At 50.5% G+C, this 24,040-nt stretch overlaps 2 protein-coding genes across 3 annotated transcripts in view; one reads left to right on the top strand and one right to left on the bottom strand.

The window, feature by feature from the left end:
- The window catches only part of LOC103350904 (uncharacterized), a 326,018-nt gene that overhangs the window by 200,327 nt on the left and 101,651 nt on the right, over positions 1-24,040 (top strand). The window lies entirely within an intron of this gene.
- LOC103350903 (fibrillin-2) lies at positions 15,518-24,018 on the bottom strand. The gene is made up of 4 exons (XM_070054959.2): positions 22,252-24,018; positions 22,025-22,160; positions 21,824-21,945; positions 15,518-16,787 (listed from the first exon to the last, which is right to left on the bottom strand). The coding sequence occupies exons 1-3, from the start codon at positions 22,315-22,317 to the stop codon at positions 21,896-21,898; spliced, it is 252 nt and encodes an 83-aa protein (XP_069911060.2). The 5' UTR covers positions 22,318-24,018; the 3' UTR covers positions 15,518-16,787; positions 21,824-21,895.

Raw genomic sequence — 24,040 nt, 5'->3', positions numbered from 1 at the left:
GCAAGCATTGCAAGTGGCAACTTAAGCCACCGTGCCATAGCACCTGCTCCAGAGTTTTTGTTCTTTGAAGTCCTGGCCTCTTTGTCACTTGTTATGGCAACCTGGGGACTTGCAGTGGCACAGGCCCTGTCTCGTTCCACAGTGTCACCTATGCGGAATGCAAAACCAGCAAGAACATCAGTGATGACTTGTTGATAGATGTCGATCCAGAGCGAAATGAAACAAAACAAAGCCTGCCACCAAAGTTGCAGGAGATGCATTGAGGGTGTGCAGAATTTCAGCCCAAGGCCAACACCAAGTTGGAAAAGCCAGCAACGTTGACAGAGATGGTGCAGACTTTGGAGAGCTGCCTACCCCACAGGCTCCTACAACATGGAGGCGGCTTCTAGAACCAGTTGCACCTGCTTGACCCTGCAGCTGCCTGTGGCAGTGGACATGGTGTGGGTGGGCAGGACAGCCCCCAGGAGGACAGAGTCTCTCTGACAGAAGAGCCTGAAGAGTTCCTTCAGGGATGTCGCAGCTGCAGAGCAGACCCATCTCACCTGGGAGTCAGGGTTTGCAGCACAGGGCATCATGTTGATGCCAGCCAGGCCTGTGCAACCCCTGGGGCTTCCTAGGGGAGCCAGAGCACCCTCTCCCCACCATTAGCATTTAAGGAGGGGATAGAAAAGCACCCTCAGGGAGGCTGTGAGGCCATGGAGAGGGAGGAGCACCTGGGAAGAGGGGGCACCTGTGGTTTCTGAGACAAAGGAGGACCTCCCGGGGTGGTGGACCATTAGCATCCAGCTGCTTTGGGTCTGTTGCATCCAGGAACGTTATTCCCTCACTTCTGTCCTCAACAAAGCACCTGCAGCATTGACTTCACATTGCTCCAGTTGAGTCCCTACAGCAGTTTGCAGATGAGTTTTCCATGCACTGTCATCTTCTAAGGATGTCAGTAAGAAACTGATATTTCAATGGCCCCAGGGACAGGAATGTCCCAGGCATGGGACCCAGAACTTCAACTGGAAAATAGGTGCACTTGGCATGATTTCGGAAAAGAGCTTTATTATTTATCATTTGACAAGTATTCTGCTTGGCAAATAACTTCTCTGACTGTTATCAATTGGTTTTTATCAAGAGATGTGACTTCTGATGCTCACTGCACACCAGGCAGTGTGCAAGGACACAGCAGCAGCAGATGCTGCAGTCGGCCTGCTGAGAGCAGGCAGGTGTTTGCCTGTCACACTCACGGCAAGCTTATGAAGCAGGTGGGTTTTTTTTATTTGCACTTATTTGAAAGGCAGAATGACATCCACTGGCCCATTCCTCAAACACCTGCACTAATTGTGGCCAGCTCAGGCTGAAGCCAGGAGCCAGGAACTCCACCCAGGTCTCCCACATGGGTGGCAGGGACCTGGGTAACCAGGCCATCCTCTGCTGCCTCCAAGGTGCTCTAGCAGGAAAGTGGATGGGCAGTGGAGATGGGACTAGGTCCCAGGTATGCTGCTATGGAGCGTGCACCACACACCTACCTCTGGAGTGGGTTCTCACTTCTGCTTTGCAGGTGAGAAAGTCAAAGCCCTGAAATGATGAAGCTGCTGGAAGTGATCTGAATTTATTTGAGATAATGAAGTAAATTGAAATCAAATGACAAGGAAGCTGCAGTAATATGCTCCAATTATGTGGTGGTGGCTGGTAGCAGATGAGAGATGCTCAGCCAAATTCTAGCTCCTTCCCAGGACACTACCCTCCTGGATGTACGACAGTGGACAGAGCCACCGCGCCTGTCTTCTCATCACATAAAGCCCAGTGAGCTACAGAGCCTTTAATGAAATAATGCTCAAGTAAATATAGTAAGCTCTCTGTCTTGGCAGATTCTGCATCTACAGAGACAACCAACTGTGCACAGAGAGCACTCGGGATAAAAACTTGCGTTGGCACTGCACAGGCACGCACAGAGTGCTTCCTCCTCCTTGTTCCCTGGACAGAGCAGATTTACAGCTCTTCCCCCCACCACGCTTGTATTGCCACAGGTATGCTAAGTAAGCTGGAATTGACTTAGAGGACATGGAGCAGGTGCCCAGCTCAGGTGCAAACACTGTACCATGTTATAGGAAGGGACCTGATGGATTCACAGACACTTTACCCACAGGGGTCCTGGACCCAGACTTCTGGGGACAACTATATACAATCAGAAGAGCAATCAGCCCTCCCAGTGAGCTGCAGTCTGAACTATAGCTCCAAGGTGCTTGCAATAACCTCAAGTCCCTTAGAAAGGGACACTTGAGCTGATACCCAAATGCTCAGCTAGGAGTTAGGAGAAGAGGGTGAGGGGAGGATTCAGGCCCAAGGGAGCCTCTGGTACAGGTGAGATCTCCATCCCCAGAGACCAAGGCATTCCCAGCAGTCAGCCGATGTGTGGTGCCATCAGTGATCTTAGCACCAGCCGCCTCAGCCTCCCCTAGAAACCTATTGAACAGGTCAAATGTTGGACTCTTCCCTGTAGGAATTCATTCCGGAGCTGGGCCAGCTCACTGTGGTTAAGTGGCCCTGCAGGTGACTCTGATGCCCACTCTACATTGGACAGCTGCCGCAGGAGGCACAGCACTGTTCTGAAACACTGCTCCCAGAATTGCAGGCAGCTGTTCTCAGCCCTTCTGAGCTGAGAGAGACAGCGGGGCTGGCTCACCCAGCAGCCACGCTCTCACAGGGCGATCGGTCCTCACTGACACTCAGACTCCTCATGCTGCTCTGCCTCTGTGGCTTCTGCCCCGAGATCTTACCATTTCCTTCTCTGTGTGCCCAAGATTCCATCAAGCCCAAGTTACAGGCAGTTATTTTGCGATTTGCAACAAAAGCCCCCAGAAAGGTAACACCCCCTTCTCAGAGCAGCTAACACAGAGATCCCGGCATGGTAACAAGGCAAAGATTGATTCCTGACTGCTGCAAAATGCGTGTTGGAACTGGCGACTCCCGTGTATGCTTCTGACACGGCCCCAGGCCCTGCACGACGCGTGTCTGTCTAGGCCCTGGACGAGCCCACCCAGACCTGACCGCATTTCCTCCAGACAACTGACCTGGGTCTTTTGGCTTTGCACATCACCGATGGCCGCCCGTCCCCAAGGCTGCATGTGTCTCCTGACTGCCTCTGTCCACAGCAGCCTCTTCCTGTTGCCTCAAGATTGACTGCTCTGCCTAGGTTTCCATGAATTGGGGCTGGGTTATAAATAAACCTCCTTTGTGGGTTGCGTTTTTTGTGTTTTTTATTTTTTGCCTTCAGCGTCTTTCGTTTTCCTGCTGGATTAATCTCCTGGCACTCCTGTCACGGACAAATTGCACCATGCGGGCTGAGCAAGCCAGGGAGAGGCTGAGCTGGCTCCTCGGAAAGCAATGTTTAACCGTGGCTCATGTCCATGGAGAAGCACAGGAAGACACGGAGGCCACCCAATGCTGTGGGGCCGTCGCGTTTTCTATTCCGCGCGAGCTGAACACAGCGTCCCCTCCTCCTGTGGGAGTGAGGCCAGGGCCCTATCTCTTGTGATGTTTGGATTTCAAAAGAAAGACTCCCAGGCCTTGGAGAAAGATTCCTGAGGGTGAAAGCAGGAGATTTCTATCTCAAAGGGGCAGCAGATTCTGCAGTCACTCAGTGGACAGAGACGGGGAGGAGGCCTGGCTGACGGCCAGCCACACGGAGGGGGTCTGTCCAGGCCCATGGACCCCTGCAGGCCATGCCAGCCCCTCTGCAGTCCCACAGCCGCCCAGAGTCCCTGCAGGGGAGGCGAGGCTGCCTCCTCCTGAAGCCTCGCTCAGCTTGCATCCACGGCCTCTGTGCCTCGTTCCCCTTGCTGGTCACCCCACGCACAGCTGTCTTCCACGTGTGCCCATTGTGGCCCTCACACCCCAGCAGCCTCCTCCCTCCACCATCACCTCCTGCATTTTTGAATATGCTCTATGGCCCGAATCAAACAAGAGTTTTCCATGTTTCCCCGATGCCACCCTCTAGTCTGCATTGAGGCGAATTCACTTCCTGTTCTCTCTGAATGAATGAGTGCAGAAGGAACACGTGAGTGAGAGCTCTACTTAGGTGGCAGGGAAACTCCTACGGAAGTCAAACTTCTGTGATTAACTCCAAACTTAGACTCAACTTGTCACACCCATTTTAGACTAGAATTTGCGTGCACAAGTTTTAAAACATTGATGATGTGCAGATTTAAGTAATTCTTATGAATCAGAATCTATTGACATGCGGCTCTCATTCTGAAGCCCCCTCCCCCCCAATGCAGTGACCAACACCTACTTTGCTTCGGAGTCTCCTGCGCCTCTTGCTGAGTTGGGGCAACACCCCCGCCATGGACACTTCACCATTCATTCAGGACAAACTTCAGGAAGATTTTATAGCTCAGGAGTTTGTGCGAGTAGAATTCGCTCTGCTGACAGCACCAGCTTGTCAACCTGAGCCCACAGATGTGGCCACAGTCGCCACCAGGCAGGTGGATTTCCATGGCTACTGGGAGAGAGAGGCCGAGGGCAACACAGCTTGCAGAGGGGCCAGCGATGACGCCCAGGTCCTGACAAGGAGGGGCGGGGAGCCTGTTCAAATTTCGCACCTGTAGCATGGGGGGTTATGCCTCGTTACCCTGGTGCAAGGGTGAAGTTGCTACTGGGTTCTTCCCCTGCCCCCGCTAGTCTGAGGTGAAGGTGATGAATGGGTTGCTGTGCCAACTGTGTAGCTCACAGATCAGCAACCCAGACCGTTGATGGGTAGTTCTACGACTCATTGGGAAGACGGCCAAAGCCAGTTACTCCTCAGGGCGGAGGCTCATTGCCGGCGCCTTCAATCCTCCGTGGCTCCCTCATTGATTGGAGTTTGCCTAGGAGAGCGAGCCTAGAGGTCGGGGAGCCGGGACTGCCAGTGGTGGGAGCAGGGCCAGGGCACAAGTGCCTCCAGTATCAGCTGGCTTAATCCCCCTGCTGTTACACAAGGCCTTGAAATGAAATAGGGGAAGCCCCTGCCTGTTAGCAGAATCCGTAGTTCCCAGCTTCTGGTAGGAGTCGTCTGGTGCTGTACTCCTTCCACCCTCTCTTACTTATTGAAGAATTTGTATATTGAATACACATCCACACGCAAGCCTCATTTGCTCAGTGTGAGTCAGTTAAATTTAAATTTCAAGATGAAAAAATTCACATTAGTGCTTAATTAGGATTTTTTTTTACCTTGAATACAATAGGACCACGCCTGGATACAATTTCATTGAAGCACTGGGCTGTTAATAAGGAGAGCCCTTTGCAGCTAGCAAGTGTAAGATGATCCATGCATGTGCATAACTGGAAAATCAGGTGCAAGCAAAATATTTTGTGACATGATGCATTTGTGCAGTTTGCTCTCCTTCAACTTCATGCTGATGCATAATTAACAGCAAGATGTATTCATGTACTGCCGACTTACCCAGTGCCTGTGACACCCAATGACACTGCTCTGCTGGAATGCAGATGGCTGATGCTAGGGAGGAAGCCTCAGCTCCAGGGACAAAGGAGAGAGGAAGGTGCTCCCTCCAGAGAGTCGCGCAAGTCCCTTGCAGTCACTGCTCTTGCACTGCATGGCAAGAGAGGAGGTTGGAGGAAGAGAATCTGAGCTGATGCCCTTTAAAAAATATCCCCACCCCCAGGCTGGTACTGTGGCTTAGCCTGTTAAGCCGCCACCTGCAGTGCCAGCATCCGCATGGGTGCAGATTCAAGTCCCAGCTGCTCCACTTCCGATCCAGCTCTCTGCTACAGCCTGGGAAAGTAGTGGAAGATAGCCCGAGTCCTTGGGCCCCTGCACCACATGGGGAACCTGGGGGAAGCTCCTGGCTCCTGTCTTCAGATTGGTCCAGCTCATATTGTTGTGGTCATTTGGGGAGTGAACCAGTGGATGGAAGACCACCACCCCCCCTGCCTCTGTCTCTTTGTAACTCTGCCTTTCAAATAAATAAATAAATTTTAAAAAATTTACCCCTCCATTTCATTCCAAGAGCTTCAGAATTACAGAAGGAAATGTGAAAGTGACGGACAGCGGCAGGCGCCGCGGCTCACTAGGCTAATCCTCCGCCTTGCGGCGCCGGCACACCGGGTTCTAGTCCCGGTCGGGGCGCCGGATTCTGTCCCAGTTGCCCCCCTTCCAGGCCAGCTCTCTGCTGTGGCCAGGGAGTGCAGTGGAGGATGGCCCAAGTGCTTGGGCCCTGCACCCCATGGGAGACCAGGGTAAGTACCTGGCTCCTGCCATCGGATCAGCGCGGTGCGCTGGCCGCAGCGCGCCGACTGCGGCGGCCATTGGAGGGTGAACCAACGGCAAAGGAAGACCTTTCTCTCTGTCTCTCTCTCTCACTGTCCACTCTGCCTGTCAAAAAATAAAAAATAAAAAAAAAGTGATGGACAGCATAGTCCACACTCAGTCTCCTTTCGTTTCTTTTTTTTTTTTATTTTTTTTTTATTTTTTTATTTTTTTTATTTTTGACAGGCAGAGTGGACAGTGAGAGAGAGAGACAGAGAGAAAGGTCTTCCTTTGCCGTTGGTTCACCCTCCAATGGCCGCCGCGGCCAGCGCGCTGCGGCTGGCGCACCGCGCTGATCCGATGGCAGGAGCCAGGAGCCAGGTGCTTTTCCTGGTCTCCCATGGGGTGCAGGGCCCAAGGACCTGGGCCATCCTCCACTGCACTCCCTGGCCACAGCAGAGAGCTGGCCTGGAAGAAGGGCAACCGGGACAGAATCCGGCGCCCCGACCGGGACTAGAACCCGGTGTGCCGGCGCCGCAAGGCGGAGGATTAGCCTAGTGAGCCGCGGCGCCGGCCTCCTTTCGTTTCTAACACACTCAATGAGATGTGATTGACATACCAGAATACTCACCCCCAGGAAGTGCATCACTTGGTGATTTTGGGGGTATTTGGAGCCAGGACAATTTCTAGAACATTTTCAGCACCCGGGAAAGACACTCACTGCCTCATGCCAGATGCCAGAGCCCTGAACAACCACGGATAGACCATCTCTCTCCCCCCCAACCAGATGTGCCCATTCTGGATGCTTCCTAGCAGTGGACTCACACAGCACATGGTTCTTGGTGACTGGGTGCTATCATGTAGCCCAAAATCCTCCAGGCCCAGCCAGGTGCAGCATTCCTTCCTGTCTGCTGGTTACCTTCTCTGGTTCAAAGACCCCATGTTTGGTTTAACCATGCATCTGTGGGTGGGCACCAAAGATCCCGTGTTTGGTCTAGCCATGCATCCATGGGCGGGCACTGTGTTAGTACTGCAACCGTGGTCACCACACCTCGATGCACAGCAGCCATGAGCAGGATTCCACCAGTTTCTCTGTGAGCATCTGTTTTCATTTCCCTTGCATTCATGCCTGGGAATAGGACGTGAGCCCTTAGGGGTGTCTGTAACCTCACAGTCTCACTCGGATCTCTCCAGCCTCCTCCATGTGAGGAGGCTTCTCCAATGTGAGGAGCTTGGCCTCAAGGTCCAGCATTCATCTTAACTGTCCTCTTCCATGTGGCACCTGAGCAAATGCAAACAGCAGCACCCACATGCTGATAAAATTGGACAGTCCCTTATTACCAGCAGTGGAGAGCAGGCTCACGCCCTAAAGAATTCTCAACCCTGAAGCCCAAAATGACAGGATTTATAAAGGCAAAAACCACAAAAACAGGAGAGGGAATACATGGTTACTGGGGTCAAGCTAACTTAAGGCCCATGTGAAACTAATATCAATTATAATCTTGACAATACAAATTATAATCTTAATTCCAATTATAATCTTGACATTACTACTGATATTGGTCTAAATCACATGTGGGACATAGACAAATTACAATCTTATTAACCCAGGTGCAGCCTGCCTGTTTTTAAGCTAGAGAGTTTCTATGTTTTGCCAAGCAGGATGAGGTGAACTACTACTGTCTTAGTTTTAGACCATGATCTCGCAGTGGCGGGGGGGGGGGGTGCCTTCTCAAGATGGATTCTTGGAGGCTCTAAAATGGAGTTGCTCTTGTTGGATCATCCCTTCAGTATCAGAGCAGCTAACATGAACCCCATGGGAAGCAACTGCATCAGTGTCCCACTGACATCCAAAGCCGGTGGGGCAACAACGTGCTCCCCATGGTCCCTCCCTTCCCTGCACACATCCACATTTGTTCTTTGCTTTTGGCCTTTTGTTGACTATTCTGTATCTTTTCACTTTCCTTCTAGACTTCAGAGTAACAAAATTACTTGTGGGAATTTTTTTATCAGTATTGCATTGATGTTATAGATCAACTTAGGAGAAACAGATGCATTCATCACATTGAACCTTCCAATCCATGAACATGGGCTATCTCTCCTTTTACTTAGATGTTATTTTATTTTCTGCATTGTTTTCTTGTTTCTAATTTCATTGATTCATGCTATAATTATTCTTATTACTTTCTTCCTCTTGCCCTAGGTCTCACTGTTGGTCTTTTTCTAGTTTCCTAGAGTTGAAATTTATATGAACTTAAAATTTTCATCTTTCTAAAACACAAATTTCATGCCACAAATTTATTCTCAAGAATTCTTTCACTTTCTCCCAAACACATTTTATAAATTTTATTTTTATTCAGTTCAAGTTACTTTTAATTAGTAAATCAGTTGAGTCTTTTTCTCTAACCTTTATGTATGTATAAATGCAGTACTTAATCTCTAAACAGAAATCTTCTATCTATTATTCCCTAATATTAGCCCCATTGTGAACTGAAGAAACATTTTCATAATTTTTCTTTATACTAAATTTAATAATGTATGGCCAAAAATGCAAGTGTATTTTGGGGCATGTTGCATGTGAACTGATGAAGGAAGTGTGCTTTGCTGTTGCCATCGGAGTTGTCAATTAGCTCAGGGTGATTGATGACACTGCTCAGCTCCACTGCGGGTTCCCCACTTGCTTGATCCATCAGCTGCTGACTGACGTGTGCTGAAGCAACTGGCTATAATTGCTGACTCCTCTGTTTCTCTTGCACTTCCATCGGTCGTGTTGCTTCCCTCTTATTAGATCTATCCATATTTAGTACTGCAATTTTTTTCTTGGGGGATTAATCCCTTTACCATTTTGCAAATCTTCTCTTTATCCCTAAAAACTTCCTTGCTCAGCTCTCTGCTCGGTCTGAAGCTACAGTGGCCACTCCAGATTTTGTATTTGGTGTCAGCATGGTGTACCGCTTTCTCTCCCTTTCCCTTGAACTTACTGAGTGCTGACGTTTAACATGAATGTCTTGTAGAAAACACATAGTCAGGGCTTGTTTGTTTTTTATTCACGCTGCTGATCTTTTTCTTTTAATTAATGTATTTCAACCATCCACTTTTAATGTGACTACTGACATGATTGTTTACTGATAAGGCTGGTTTGCTGTCTACCACGCTTGCGTGTGTTCTTTTTGATGAAGGTGCTGTTTCTTTCTCTTTTTTTAATTTATTTATTTGAAAGGCAGAGTTACAGAGAAGCAGAGGCAGAGAGAGAGAGAGAGAGAGAGAGAGGGAGAGAGAGCGCAAGAGCTCTTCCATCTGCTGGTTCATTCCTCAAATATCCACAATAACCGGAGCTGCACGGATCCAAAGCCAGGAGCCAGGAGCCAGGAGCTTCTTCCAGGTCTCCCACGCAGGTGCAGGTGCCCAGGCACTTGGGCCATCTTCTACTGCTTTCTCAGGCCATAGCAGAGAGCTGGATCGGAAGAAGAGCAGCCGAGACTCAGACTGGTGCCCATGTGGGATGCTGGCATTGCAGGCAGCGGCTTTACCGGCTATGCCACAGCATTGACCATGAAGGTGCTGGCTTTTTTTTTTTTTTTTTACATCATTTCCTCTACTCTGTGTCTTTTCTTCTACCTAACTTGAATTGAGAATTCTATATGACTGTATCTCACCTCCTCTCTTAAATGCTATCCATCCACATTTGGGAAAGGTGTTCCTGATTACTCTAAATTTGTGCATTTTTAACTTACCTGTGCTCACCTCCATAATGACTCTACCCCACTACAGGAGTGGTATAAGTGACTTTGCCACAGTAGTCCCAGTTCTTCCCTTCCTTCTCTTGAGACACAGCTATTGTTCACTTCACATATCTGGAGGCTGCAAGGACCCAATGGTTTTGCTACTAATATTCTTTTCTGCTATTTGTTGATCTGAGAGGCAGAGAGGTAGAGAGTAAGCGAGACAGACAGTGCTCCCACCCGATGGCTCCCTTTCTGCATCCCTGCAATAGCCAGAGCTGGGCCATGGCCAACCATGGAGCCAGAACTCCCAATCACTAAGCCGGCACCGTTGCCTCTGGACTGTGCAGGAGCAAGAGGCTGGAGCCAGGGGCTGGAGCTGGGCTCTCCAGTATGGAATGTGGGCATCAAAGCTGGCGTGCCAACTGCCCAGCCACCTCAGTGTGGTTTGAACATGGGTGTCTGTATATGGACTCAAAGTGAGAAGCAGAGAAGGCTCTGTTTCCACTGAGTTCCCAGGGAAGCCCTCCCTTCCTGTGTGGATCCAAGATTTGGATCCAGATCATTTTCCTCCCCAGGCAGAGTCTATTTGCACGTAATGAATTTCCCTGATTTCTGCTTGTCTGAGAGACTGTATTTCCCCTTCATCCCAAAGGATAATTTCACTGGATACAGAATTCTAGATTGGCAAATCTTTCCTGCCAACACCTTAAATACCCCGTTCTACTCTGTTCTCCTTGCATGGTGTCTGACAGAGGTGCCTCACTCTTCTGGTTGTTGATGGTGGTGTTGATTCTACACTTATTTTCTCTTCCCACTTCAGTCTGGGGAGTTTCTGCTCATATACAAGAGTACTAAATGTTCATGGAAAAGGGAATTAACAGATACATTTGTGGCATCAGTGCTGTGGCACAGAAGCTTAGGCCACCGCCTTCAGCTCCAGCATCCCATGTGGGCAGTGGTTAGTGCCCCAGCTGCTCCACTTTCAATCTAGCTCCCTGTTAATGCACCTGGGAAGGCAGAGAAAGTTGCCCAGGTCCATGGGCCCCTGCCACCCACGTGGGAGACCTGGAGGAAGCTCCTGGCTCCTCGCTTCAGCCTGGTCCAGCCCTGGCCATTACAGCCAGTTAGGGAGTGAGCCAGCTGATGGAAAATCTCTTTCTCTCGCTCTCCTTTTCTTTCTCCATATCTCTGCCTTTCAAATAAATACTTTTTTAAAAAAGGTACATTTGTTTTGATGCTAAAGATTGTGAAATCCATTCCAGTTTTCCCCTGTATACATCTCCATAAACTTCCTGAAGACCTCTCATATGCATGGATTTCAATTTCTTTTGCACCAAAATAAGCCTATCTTCTAATTCGTTTTCCATGAACTTTGTGAACTCGGTGTGCATCTTCAGCTCATGGCCTCCTGTCTCACCAGAGGACGTGTGTGTTTCTACTATGGTGTTTTGGAGCCCTATCATTCCCTTTTATTTTCTTTCTGCATTCCCATCCATCTGCTTACCTTGTCCATCGGGTTTTGAGTGTTGTCAGTTTTTTCCGTTAGAGCCCTGAACATATCAATCACAGTAATTTAGAAGTCCCTGTATGATTATTCCAACAGCTGTGTTATCTCTGAGTCGGGCTGGTTAACTACTGCTTTATCAGTGCTTTGGGCACCAGGTTTAGCTTGGCCAACACTTCTCAAAGTGAGGCAAATTAAACATTAGTCCTGTAGACTGATTTACATGGAAAAATAGCTTGGCTATTTCTACCTACTTTCTTATAACAGATCTACACTAAATATTAATATATACAAAACTTATTGAAAGCTGATTATTTTTAGAGATCTACAGTTTTTTAAAAAGTTATTTAAATTAGTAAAAAAAAAAAGAGATTCTTAAACTGGTTTGAGTTCCTAGCCATTTTTGGACAGCTGTTAGCACAACCTGTGTCTTGGATTCCCTAGAATATGCTTTGGTAAACAATGCACAATCTTCAATGTTTCTCCATCTTTTTACCATATTACTGCTCTCTCATGTGTGCAGGGGCTCAAGCACTTGGGTCATCCCCCACTGCCTTCCCAGGTGCACTGGCAGGAAGCGGATTGGAAATGGAGCAGCCAGGACTCAAACCAGTGCCCATATGGGAGGCCAGGGCTGTAGATGGTGGCTTAGCCTGCTCAGCCACAGCGGCAGCCCCACTTTCTGGATTTTACTAAACTGGATGTTTTTGCACATCATGGATTCAATAGATTTTACCCGCTGCTCACTATGGTACTTACTATGTCCCAGAGCACTCAGCCACTCAGTAAGCCTCTTTCTTGTACTTGCTGAGTTTGTTTATTTTTTAAGGCAGGAGGCAGAGTGAAAGCATAGAGCTCCTTTCCCCATTCGGTTCAGGCTCTGGCTCCCAAAGAAAGCAAAGCTCCTTCTTGTTCCCTTCGTCCAGTGCTCCCAAATCCCCATGAGCCAAGGACAGCTCCCGGTGCTCCGGCCTGCAGAGGGGAAGGGGTCCGCAGTGTGATGGGGTCATGGTCTAGCCTCACATTGCCCTTTCCTGGACACCCATGGGTAAGGGATCCTGCTGGTTCCACAACCTTGGCTTCGAACAGGTTGTTCTAAGCCAAGGATTCCCTGACTCACACCATGGGGCCCTCACTCCATGGAATTTGTATGTGCCAGGCAATGTTTCCCCTAAGATAAAATATTCATTGATGCTTTGTGCTTAAGAAAAGTAATCACATGTCCTTATGGAGGGGCTCTGAGTGTCTTTGATGCGCCACTGAGTCATGCTGAGTCATGCCGACGCACGGGTGTGGGGCGTGGGCAGAGTTCGGTAGAGGGTCCTGAGCCTGGTCCTCAGGGAATCTTAGAAACACGAGGTTTCAGGGGAGATGCTTCTATATCTGTGTCTACATCTATGTCTATATCTACATGTGTGTGTGCACATACATAGACATGAAAAATGCCAGCACATTTAGGTAAGACATTTGTAAATGTGCCAATTTTAGAAGCCAAAACCTAAAAAAAGAAAAAAAATCCTCAGGGGAACAATGTCAAAATCCGAATTCTGAAGCTTACAGATGCTTTACATATTATAAAGAATGAGTTTAAAAAGGAAAAATATCAAACCCTCAACCGGAAACAAGCTGAAACAAATGGACCTAATTTTATATCAAAGTATTAACACAATAAAACAGAGAAAAGTTATTGCAATTATCTTTGAAAACAACAACCTGATTCTAAATCCTTGGTGGTCTTACCCCAAGGACAAACAAACTACAAAGAAAGCTGAAAATTTACTCAGCAGTATTATCATTAGCAGCAAATTGCTTATCAGAGACTTGACACTAAGTGTACCTTTTAGGAGAAACCTGCACTAGTGTCAGCAGTGCAAACACATACACACATACAACCAAGAAAGGTAAGATCATTTGAGTATGAAATAGTAATAGAAAGTCATGATTTAAAACACACAAAAGCTCACACATGTGCACACACACGTGATACACAGACACACACGCATCACACACAGACACATATACCTGCATGCACACACAGGCACACGTATATCCCAGCTGCATGCAGTGCCCTTGGGGTGGTGTCTCACTCACCCTGAGACTTTATGGTCCACCTATTTTGCACTCAAAGGAAGCAGTGCTTAAAGACACACAACGGCGTGCCCAAGTCAACCTCGTTGGCTAAATGTGGGAGCATTTGCACCCTAAAAATAAATAAATAAAAATCTCCCCACATCTTTCATTGTGACACATAGAGAATGTTATATTATACACGAGCCCATAATAATATTAAAGCACACGACAAACACACAAACAGACAAAAAGACAGCAAATGCAAAAATGGAGGACCCAACAGAGTCTGGTGGGAAGGAGCTGTCCCTGGGGCCCCTCGGGAAAGGGGAGAGCAGCTCTCAGAGGTGCCGGTTCCATCCTCCTGCCCTGCCTGGAGACCCGGGAGCCTTCACTCCAGCTCATACCCATGGAGGCTGTGGGCACCACACAAGACAGGGCCAGGGCCAGGAGGTCCAGAGCTGCCAGCCCCACCACCCAGGTCTGAATGGGAACACTCTGCTTGCTTTGGGCTCCCTTGCACTGCAGGAGGCTCCTCTCCCAGCCCAGCCCTGCCTCCCCCCTCCCCAGTCAGCACCCTGTACCCCAAACTCTGGCTTAGCACCAGGTGGGAAAAAAATCCAAATTGTGATCAGGAAACAAAGGAAGACAAACTCACTTGCCACCGTTCAGTGTGACAATCGACCAGTTTGTTCCTTGAAAATTGGTCCCTGATGAGAACAGCATTTACTCAGGGCCAATTTGTCCTCGGTTAAGGAGGAAAACAAGTTTTTTCAGAAGAGTAGCAGGAAATAAGTGAGGAGGAAGTGGCAGAATAAGGAAATCACTGCATACAATTTGCAAAGAAAGAACTGACCCAGAAGGAGGGTGCTATCAGAGAAAGCTCGGACCATTAAGGAGACACTCCCTGGGGACTGGATGCACTTGTTCTGAATACATGTGTACACCTGGCTTGCTGATTCCAAGAGGGATGTGTGCATTAACACAGATAAAACTTGAGGCCACCGGCCTACCCGAGTGGTGAACCTTGGCGTCACTACCTGTGGACTTGCCTCTCCTGCAGAGGGTCCCTGGGGGGAAATATGCACTCTGCAGTTCACCACAGCCTCAGACTTCGCTCTGGGTTTGCGGCATCCCAGGAGAAAGGATTCACTTTCTTTCCCAATGGGACATTCTACAGCATGTCTGACACACCATCATCTTACTAAAAGCAGACCAGAACACCAGGAAGGGGCGAGGTGTGACCCCTCCCAACGCACTAGGTGGATGTTGGTTGCCTCCTGAGAGGATGCAAAGCCAGCCCAGATCACGACTCTGGGCCCTGTGGGACCCACATGCCTGCATTCGGTGTGGGGACGCCCAGTGGGTGTAGTTTCCATCCTGGTGGGTGGCTGGGAGGAGAGATTTCCCCACGGAAACTGGCTTGCCTGCTGCATCCATTTTTTCCTTCTTAGGGTAATGGAATCTCGGTTTTCCTTTGCTGAACCATTCATTTCCCATTCGCCACACCTGGGCTTGGGTTAGAGGTAGCCAGGCGCCCCAGAATGGTGCTGGTGGCACCTGGCCACAAGGACCCACAGTGATGGGGAGGGTGCTCACCTGCCTGAGGGAGCCCCAGTGCTTTGTTGGAACAATGTGTTCTCTACGGGAAGCTTAGGGGCCGGCGGACCTCCGGCAGGGAACTTCTAAGCTCATCTCTGCCACTACAAGCAGGGACCTGCCCAGACGGAAGCAGAAGCAGACGCACAGGAACCCAACCATGGAGGGGACAACCTCCTGGATCCACCCAAACCTGCAGGCCCCCGACCCAATCACAGCACTATCCAGAAATACGAACCAGTGCATTTTCCATTGGGCTAAAGCCAGTTTGGACTGCGTTTCTTTTCTTTGCAATTAAGAAAGCACTGAATAAAATAGATGTAGCAGTCAAAACTGTGGACACATTTAGGTGCATATGTGTGGGAATCTTTCGTTTTTAAATTCTGTGGGTAAAGAGCCATGCAGATTTTTATTTTTAAATATTAATTATGAGCCATTTAAAATAAGCATGAAACTACAGAATATAATAGAACGGATTATCTATGTTCTCACCTCTGAACATATATTAATGTTGCATCATGTTTGCTTCAGCATTCTTCGCAGAAGCTTTGCAGGGCTTAAAATGCAAGGTAGGGAGGGTGCATGGTGCCCTCTGTGTTTGGTTCCCCAGGCCCCGAGTGCGTTTCTCCTACATTCTTCCAAGATGAGCAGATTCCAGTGCATATGTTCAGAAATATTCAAATGCACACACTGGGCATGTTTCACAGGAAATGATAGCATCCATAAATACTGACGTATCCGATGCTTTTTTTCCAAATGAAATATATTGGAAATTGTTCCTTATCAGCGTACACAGGGCTGCCTCTTTTCCTCATTGCACAGCCAGCCACAATACAGCCCATGGAAGCAGCCATCATTCACACGTGTATATTTCGTTCAGTATTTTGCTGCCGTGCATAAAACTGTCATTTCACACAGATGCAGGTCTACTCCAGCATACAGTCCTCGGAGTGAAAGGTTTTGTGTGGTTTTGATAGATTTTACTGAATGTCCAACATTGAGGTCACAAATTCAATTCCTGCGCTTTAGGATCAAGAGTCTGTTCTATACACTGGTCAAGTTTGAATCATCTGTGCCAAAGTCTGTGCCAAAGTAACCAGTGAGAAAATGGTGTTTCCATGTAATTATTTACAATTGTATTTCACCCCAAACATCATTTTACACATTTCAAAGCTGCATGTGTTTCATTTTTCATGTATTGACTATATTTTCATGCCCATTTTTCTATTGGACTCACTTTTTTTAATTGGTTAAAACTACACACACACATACTCATACATAGGATCTTTCAAAAGCACATGGTGGAAAATTTGCAGTATTTCAAGTGTTTTTGGCACCAAAACACACTCCCAGGGGCTTGTTTTGGCACGTCTGAGCAGGAAAGATAAGCCATCAGATTGTAAAGAGTTGCTGTGGGTAACGTGAACTCTGCTAACATCGAAGCCAGAATGAATGTCAGATTTATGGGGAAGCTTGGGTGGAAGAACAGTGAAATCACCGCTGCTTTGTGATAAGTTTAGGAGGACAACACTCCAAAGAACTCAGTCATTTCAAGTGGGTAACTCCATTCTGGACAGGAACGGATGGCACTGAAGAAGAAGCCGACCGCTGCAGACGACTCACATCCATTTTCAAGGCAAATGAAAATCGTATTCTTGCCCTGATGGGACAGGACCAGCAATTAACAACAGAAACAACAGCCAATGCCACAGACACCTAAGAGCTCAGCTTTCACAGTTCTAGCTGGAAAACTAAATTGGACCAAACTTTCTGCTCCAAGGGCACCCACACCAGCTGCAGACAGGAACAGAGCTTGCAATGGCGATTGCAAACAAGTGCGATCGAGATCACAAAGCATTTCCTGAGAGGATTTAACAGGCGTTGAAATACGACTTTGTTGCTATGATTCTGAACACAAAGCACAATCAGGACAATGGTGACTAAAGCTGAAAGTGGCCTAAAGCAAAAGTGGACGACCCGTCAGGAGCAAAGGCTCGGGCCGGCATTGTGGTACAGCCAGTAAAGACACCACATGCCATGACAGCATCCCAAATGGGCACCAGCTCCAGTCCCAGCTGCTCCACTTTCAGTCCAGCTCCATGCTAACGGCCTGGGAAAGCAGCGGAAGATGGCCCAAGTGGGTGGGCCCCTGTACACGTGTGGGAGATCCAGAGGAAGCTCTTGGTTCCTGGCTTCAAACCAGCTCTGTCCTGGCTGTTGTGGACATCCCAAAAGTGAACCAGCAGATGTAAGATCTCTCTTTCTGTCTCCGTCTCTGTCTCTTTCTCTGTAACTCTGACTTTCAAATAAATAAACAAATCTGTATTTTAAAAAGAGCAAAGATCATGGCAATGGTTTTGAAGATGCTCAGCTTATTAGGATGGTGTTGGGTAAAGTTAGCCAAAGCTTCCCAGGGGGGTCCTTCTCCAACTCGACAATGCACCCGCTCAGCTCTCGCACCAATTAAGAGCAACTCTGGGGCCGGCATTGCGGCAGAGCAGGTAAAGCCTCAGTCTGTAATGCCGGCATCCCTTATGGGCACCAGTTCAAGTCCAGGCTACTCTGTTTCCAGTCCAGCTCCTGCTAATGGCTGGCCCCTGTCACCCACAAGAGATACTTGGAAGAAGCTCCTGGCTCCTGACTTCAGCCTGGCCCAGACTGCCAGTGCTGCCCTCTGGGGAGTGAACCAGCAGGTGGAAGACCTCCCTCTCTCTATCTCTCCCTCTCTCTGTAACTCTGACTTTCAAACAGATAAATGAAAGGAGAACAAGCGATTCTGTAAACATCTTGACGAGAAGTCACTGGCAAGTGCCCAGCAGTCCAGATTTGGCTCCTCCTGACTCCTTTCTGTTTCCTTATCTTAAAAGAAATCAAGAGCACTCATGTTCCTTTAGACTGCAGGGGCTAAATTCCCTGGGCCTCGGTTGTTCAGGGGTGGACTGCATGGCTGAGGCTGTTGCTTACAGAGAGTCTTGAACTTGGTGGAGCCTTTACTGAGGAAAAAGTGTACACTCATTTTTATCTCTTCACTCACATCCCATGGACTTTTTGACGTCTCTTCTGTGTGTGTCTGTGTCCGTGTGTGTGTGTGTCTGTGTGTGTCCATGCGTGTGTCTGTGTGTCTGTGTGTGTCTCTGTGTCTCTGTGTGTCCGTGTGCATCTCTGTGTGTCTATGTGCACGTGTGTGTGTCTGTGCATATATCCGTGTGTGTGTGTGTCTGTGTGTGTCCATGCGTGTGTCTGTGTGTGTCTGTGTGTGTCTCTGTGTCTCTGTGTGTCCGTGTGCATCTCTGTGTGTCTATGTGCACGTGTGTGTGTCTGTGCATATATCCGTGTGTGTGTCTGTGTCTGTGTGTGTCCATGTCTGTGTGTCTGTGTATCTCTGTGTGTCCATGTGTGTGTCTCTGTGTGTCTGTGTGTGTCCATGTGTGTGTCTCTGTGTGTCTGTGTGTGTGTCCATGTGTGTGTGTATCCATGTGTGTTCTCTGTGTGTGTCCATGTGTGTGTATTTCTGTGTGTGTCTGGGTGTGCGTGTGTCCATGTGTGGCCCTGTTCGTGTGTGGCCTTTAGGACATAAAAAGCGAATGTTTTTCCAAGTTTCTCCCTGACCTTTTTATCTTTCACTATGGTGATTTTTATTGTGTAGAATTTAAAAGTTTACTTTATGCACTCAAAGTCCCCGCCTGCTTTTGGACTCCTGTCATCTTCAGAGGGCTGAGATGGGCTGAGATGGGTCAGTGGAGGCCACACTGTTGTGGGCTGTGCGGCTCTCAGCTGGATTCACCGCAGGCTCTTCCCTACACACATGGAAGAACTTAAAGACAGAGGCACAGATGTGCCCTGGAAATCAGGATTCACTCGGAGCAAAACAAAAACGCAAACTCAAGATCCAAGTCGTGTACAGACAAACAGCCAAAGTCGCAAATGTTTGCAAACAAAGAAAACCGCTCTCAAAGGAAAAGCACCCAGCAGTAGGAGGGCCTCCCCTTCCCGTCCCACACAGGCAGTGGGGTGACGGCCACGTGGAGCCCAGTGAAGGCCCGTTGAGCAATTGGCTCAAGCACTGCCCACTTCTGTGCCTCTTTAAGGAAGCACCAGAAGTGGGGTGGCATGAGGTGCATGATGGGAGTGGAGGGTCTGACATGGAGTCGCTGGGGGATACATCCTACAGCCACACTGAACATTTTCCCCAGCTCTGCTCCAAGTTCCCGACATGCGTGGAGCAGGGCAGGTAGGGGACCTGAGGTGCATGCTAGGGGGACGAGGACCTGCCATGCCACTGGGGCCAGGGTGTCCTATGGGCCAGGTGCAACCAGGAGCAGGCAGGTGTGGTGTCATAAACAGCAAACTGCCCAGAGCCGTCCATCACCTGCCTGCACAGGCCGGCCGGGAGCTGTCCACGGTCATCGTACCTCAGCTCCTTTCCTGCTAGGCATGATCTCACAACACTGCTGAGCCCTGACACAGTCTGACCCATGTCCTTCCCAGAAGAGAAGGACAGGACACAAACACACACATGGACACACACATGGACACACACACAAGGACACACACAAAAGGACACATACACACATGGACACACACATACATATACAGACACACACATGACACATATATGTACACACACAGAGAGACACACAGATGGACACACATATGGACACACAGAGAGACATAGGCACACACACAGACACACATGGACACACACAGACACACACATTTACATACAAAGAGACACAGACATACAGAGAGAAACACATGGACACACAGACACACACATGTGGACACACACGGACACACCCATACATGGACACACATGTGGACACAGAGACACACACATGTACACACTCAGACACACACACCCACACATGCAGACACATACAGACATACACACAGAGACACACACATGGACACACACATGGACACACACCCACACACATGCAGACACACACATGGACATACATCCAGAGACACACACACATAAACACACATGCAGACACACACACGTGGACACACACACATGGACACACACATGGATACACATGCAGAGACACACTTGGGCACACACATAGGCACACACGTGGACACACAGACATATATGAACACATACACCCACACACATGCAGACACACACACGGACATATACCTAGAGACACCCAGAGACACATACACACAGACACACACACATAGACACACATACCCACACACATGCAGGCATACACACACACACACATGGGCACACACACAGCCACGGAGAAGATGGCCTCCAGCAGCCGGAGACAGATCCTATCCTTGGGCCTCACCGACAGCCTGGGTTCCGTCCCCGCTCTGGAGAGCGGTTTGGTGGTGAAACTGCCTGGCTGGGGCCGTTTCAGGGCAACCCCGGGAGCCTGAGCCCAGAGGGTCCTCATGCGGAGGTTTTAAGGGCAGGGTGGTCCGCTGGCCTCAAGATGTGGGGGCTTCCACTGTTAAGCTCCGGTGCACTTGGGTTCCTTGGCTGCTTCCCCCTCCTCTGCACTGGTCTGACAGGTGCTGCTCTTTCTCAGGAAAGCCAGGGAGGGGACCTGGGGCCCCTGGGGCACATGCCACCCTGCCCTCTCTTGGAGAGCTCCGAGAGCTAAGAAGAGGGCTCCAGGGGCTGCACCCAGCCTCCTGTTTCTGAAGCCAAAACACTTGAATTCCCTCTTAACTCATTTCATTGCCTGTATCCTACCCAACTACAAGTTCTGCTGATGCTACCCTGAGATATGCCCACAATCCAGATATCTCATCACCCCATCTTAATTCTCACTTCCATCAAAGACAAGGAGTCAGGAGCTTTTTCCGGGTGTTCCACGTGAGTCAGGGCCAAGGACTTGGGCCATCTTCTACTGCTTTCCCAGGCCATAGCAGAGAGCTGCATGGGAAGAGGAGCTGCCAGGACTCAAACCCGTACCCATATGGGATGCTGGTACTGCAGACGGCTGCTTTACCCACTATGCCCCAGCACCGGCCCACCACTATTAGATTTAACCAACATGAAATTTTAAGAAAACAGTTTTTAGTAAGTGCCAAATATAGCTAAATTTTATAGAAAATACTATATGTTGAACCGGCGCCGTGGCTCAATAGGCTAATCCTCCACCTGCGGCGCTGGCACACCGGGTTCTAGTCCCAGTCAGGGCACCGGATTCAGTCCCGGTTGCCCCTCTTCCAGGCCAGCTCTCTGCTGTGGCCAGGGAGTGCAGTGAAGGATGGCCCAGGTCCTTGGGCCCTGCACCCGCATGGGAGACCAGGAGAAGCACCTGGCTCCTGGCTTCGGATCAGCGCAGTGCGCCGGCCGCAGTGCGCTGGCAGCGGCGGCCATTGGAGGGTGAACCAACGGCAAAAGGAAGACCTTTCTCTCTGTCTCTCTCTCACTGTCCACTCTGCCTGTCAAAAAAAAATACTATATGTCCATTAAACTGTTAGAGTTGCAAGCTAGAGGGTCAGGGGCTGGGGTTGTGAGCCAGAAGGGCTTAGGGCCAAGATGGGGGAGGTTGAAGGGGCTCCCCCATGGGGTTCACGACAGTGCAGAGGCTGATGGGTAGGGAGCCAGCATGTCAGAAGGGATGGAAACGGGGGTCCAGGAAGGCCAAATCGTGGAAATTGGAGGTCTAGAGGGGCCTAGAGGCCTGGATGGGACAGGGACGTGGCTCTGGCCACCTCAGCCCCACTCACCCTGGCAGTGGCTGCCGTCCAGGCTGCTGGCAAAGCTGTGGGGACAGAGGCACATGAAGCTCACATGTTGGCTCAGTCGCCGCCGGTGTAGGGGCCCGGCCGGCTGAGGCATTCGTCCAGATCTGCAAAGACACAGAGGGTTAATGGAGCCTGGATCACCGTGGTGGAGGTGAGCCCCCGCCGCGCTGAGCTGCCGCCCACCTTCACATGTGGTGCCACCGTCGTCCAGCCGGTGTCCAGCCGGGCAGCAGCACTCGAAGGAGCCCACGGTGTTGAGGCAGCTGCCACCCTGGCACAGGCCCGGCATGGCCCGGCATGGCCCAGCACTCGTCCACATCTGCAAGAGGGTGAGAGGCCTGTCCCAGGAAGGAACCAAAGCCGCGAAGGGCAGCCAGCTCCGCCCTGGCTCCCCAGCCCCCACGACTCACCCTGGCAGGCCTCGGTGTGGATGTTGGGGATGAAGCCACGGCGGCAGGGGTGTGGCTGTGCAGCATAGGGCTCACACGGGAGGCCCCAGGCCCTGGCCACGTTGGCACAGCAGAGTGCCTTGGTGTACGCGAGGCCAGTCAGCTGCTGCTGGCACCGCTCAGCGCCCACCTGGCCAAAGCAGGACCCAGTCTGGTAATCTGCGGAGCACACAGAGGCTGGCGGCTGCCCGTGGGCCTCCTCTGCTCTGGGGGCCCCAGCACTAGCACCCCAAACAATTCTCTGACTCTTGCTGAGTCGAATGTCTTCTCTCCCCGGCCCTACTTACCAAACTCTTATTTACCCTTCAAAACCCACATTTTTCAGAGCAGTGGCTAAACAAGCCCCAAGAGAGAGGCCAGGACCTCTGAAGCCCACAGAGGTCAGGGCAGGTCGGGACTCAGACTCAGGCACCCCTCCCTTCAAGCCTGAGCACAGACCAGGAGGGACCCGCCATCTGCCTCTGAATGTCCTGGGCCCGGAACCCCAATGACACCCAGGGCCCAGCCCAAGGTGGCTGTGCAGGAGCCCAGATGTTGTAATTTCCTGTTTCCACCCTCCAGATGTTTTCAATAGAGGGGTCAGCCCCTAGCAGGCCAGGAAGCCACAGCCAGCCCCACCCCAGGCCCCCCTGAGACCCTGGAGGTGTGGCTGCTCCAGGCCCCCAGCCCTGGCCCGATCCAGGGTCCTCACTGTCAGACCCACCCACATTTCTAGAATCTCACCCTTGCCCACCCCTGGCAGCCCGCAGCCCCTCCTGGCCGCCTCCCCCCCTCCCGGCAGCCCCCAGCCCCTCTCAGCTATTCCGGCTCCAATCAGCTTCAGCCACAATGCAGGCGTCAGCCCCAGGGAGCTGCTGCCCTGGGGCCTTGTGGTTTCTAGGGACACGCTAGGCTCTGCGAGGTCGCCCGCCTGGGGAGGTCTCCTGTCCCTGGACTCCCACGCAGTCTCCTGCCTCTCCCCAGGGAGCCTCGGCCAACAGCAAGTTCCCTTCCTGCCCCCGCCTCTACCTTCCAGGCCAGATTGGGGGTTCGTCCTTGACTCCATCTCTTCCAACACCCAGGCGCTGGCACAGCATGGCGTCCACCATGGAGTTTTGCCCCCAGCCCTTCAGCATGTGAGCCCACACCCCTCAGTCTGTGGGACCTGTTTCAGGGGTGGGGGATCCTGGCATCATGGTACAGCGGGTGAAGCTGCTGCCTGCAACGCCGGCATCCTGTATGGGCGTCATTTGGAGCCCTGACGCCTCTACTTCTGTGTACTCCTGCTAACGGCCTGGGAAAGCCCAAGTGCTTGGGGCCCCTGCCACCCATGAGTGAGACCTCGATTCAAGTCCCATCTCCTGGCTTTAGCCGGGCCTTTTCGGCCATTTGGGGAGTGAACCAGTGGACAGAACATCTTTCCATCTCATGCACTCCTATCTTGCAAGAGTCAGCTAAGAAGTTCCCTCCTCCAGGAAGCCCTCCCTGATGGCCTTCTCTGGAGCCCATGGCTTCCCCGTGTTGCTGTATTGACCTCCCTGGGTTCCCGTTTTCTGCTTGTAGCTTCTTCCCCGCCCTGCCCCACTACCCAGGCAGATACATCCTCTGTCTTTCCAATCGGGTTCCAACTGGGGGCCCTCGCTCTGAGCCAGTGAGCAACAGATGTTTGGGAGAACGGGTGAGCAGATGAAGAGATGTCCTCAGCCTGCCCTGCAGCAGGAAGGCCAGCTGGACTCTCTCAGGACCTGGCCTTGTCCCCACCCCCACCCCA

The sequence above is a fragment of the Oryctolagus cuniculus genome, chromosome 13 (assembly GCF_051225735.1).
Source record: "Oryctolagus cuniculus isolate XC-2025 breed Fujian yellow rabbit chromosome 13, ASM5122573v1, whole genome shotgun sequence".
NCBI lineage: Eukaryota > Metazoa > Chordata > Mammalia > Lagomorpha > Leporidae > Oryctolagus > Oryctolagus cuniculus.
The sequence above is the reverse complement of the archived record's forward strand: the minus strand, read 5'-3'. Positions and strand labels throughout refer to the sequence as shown.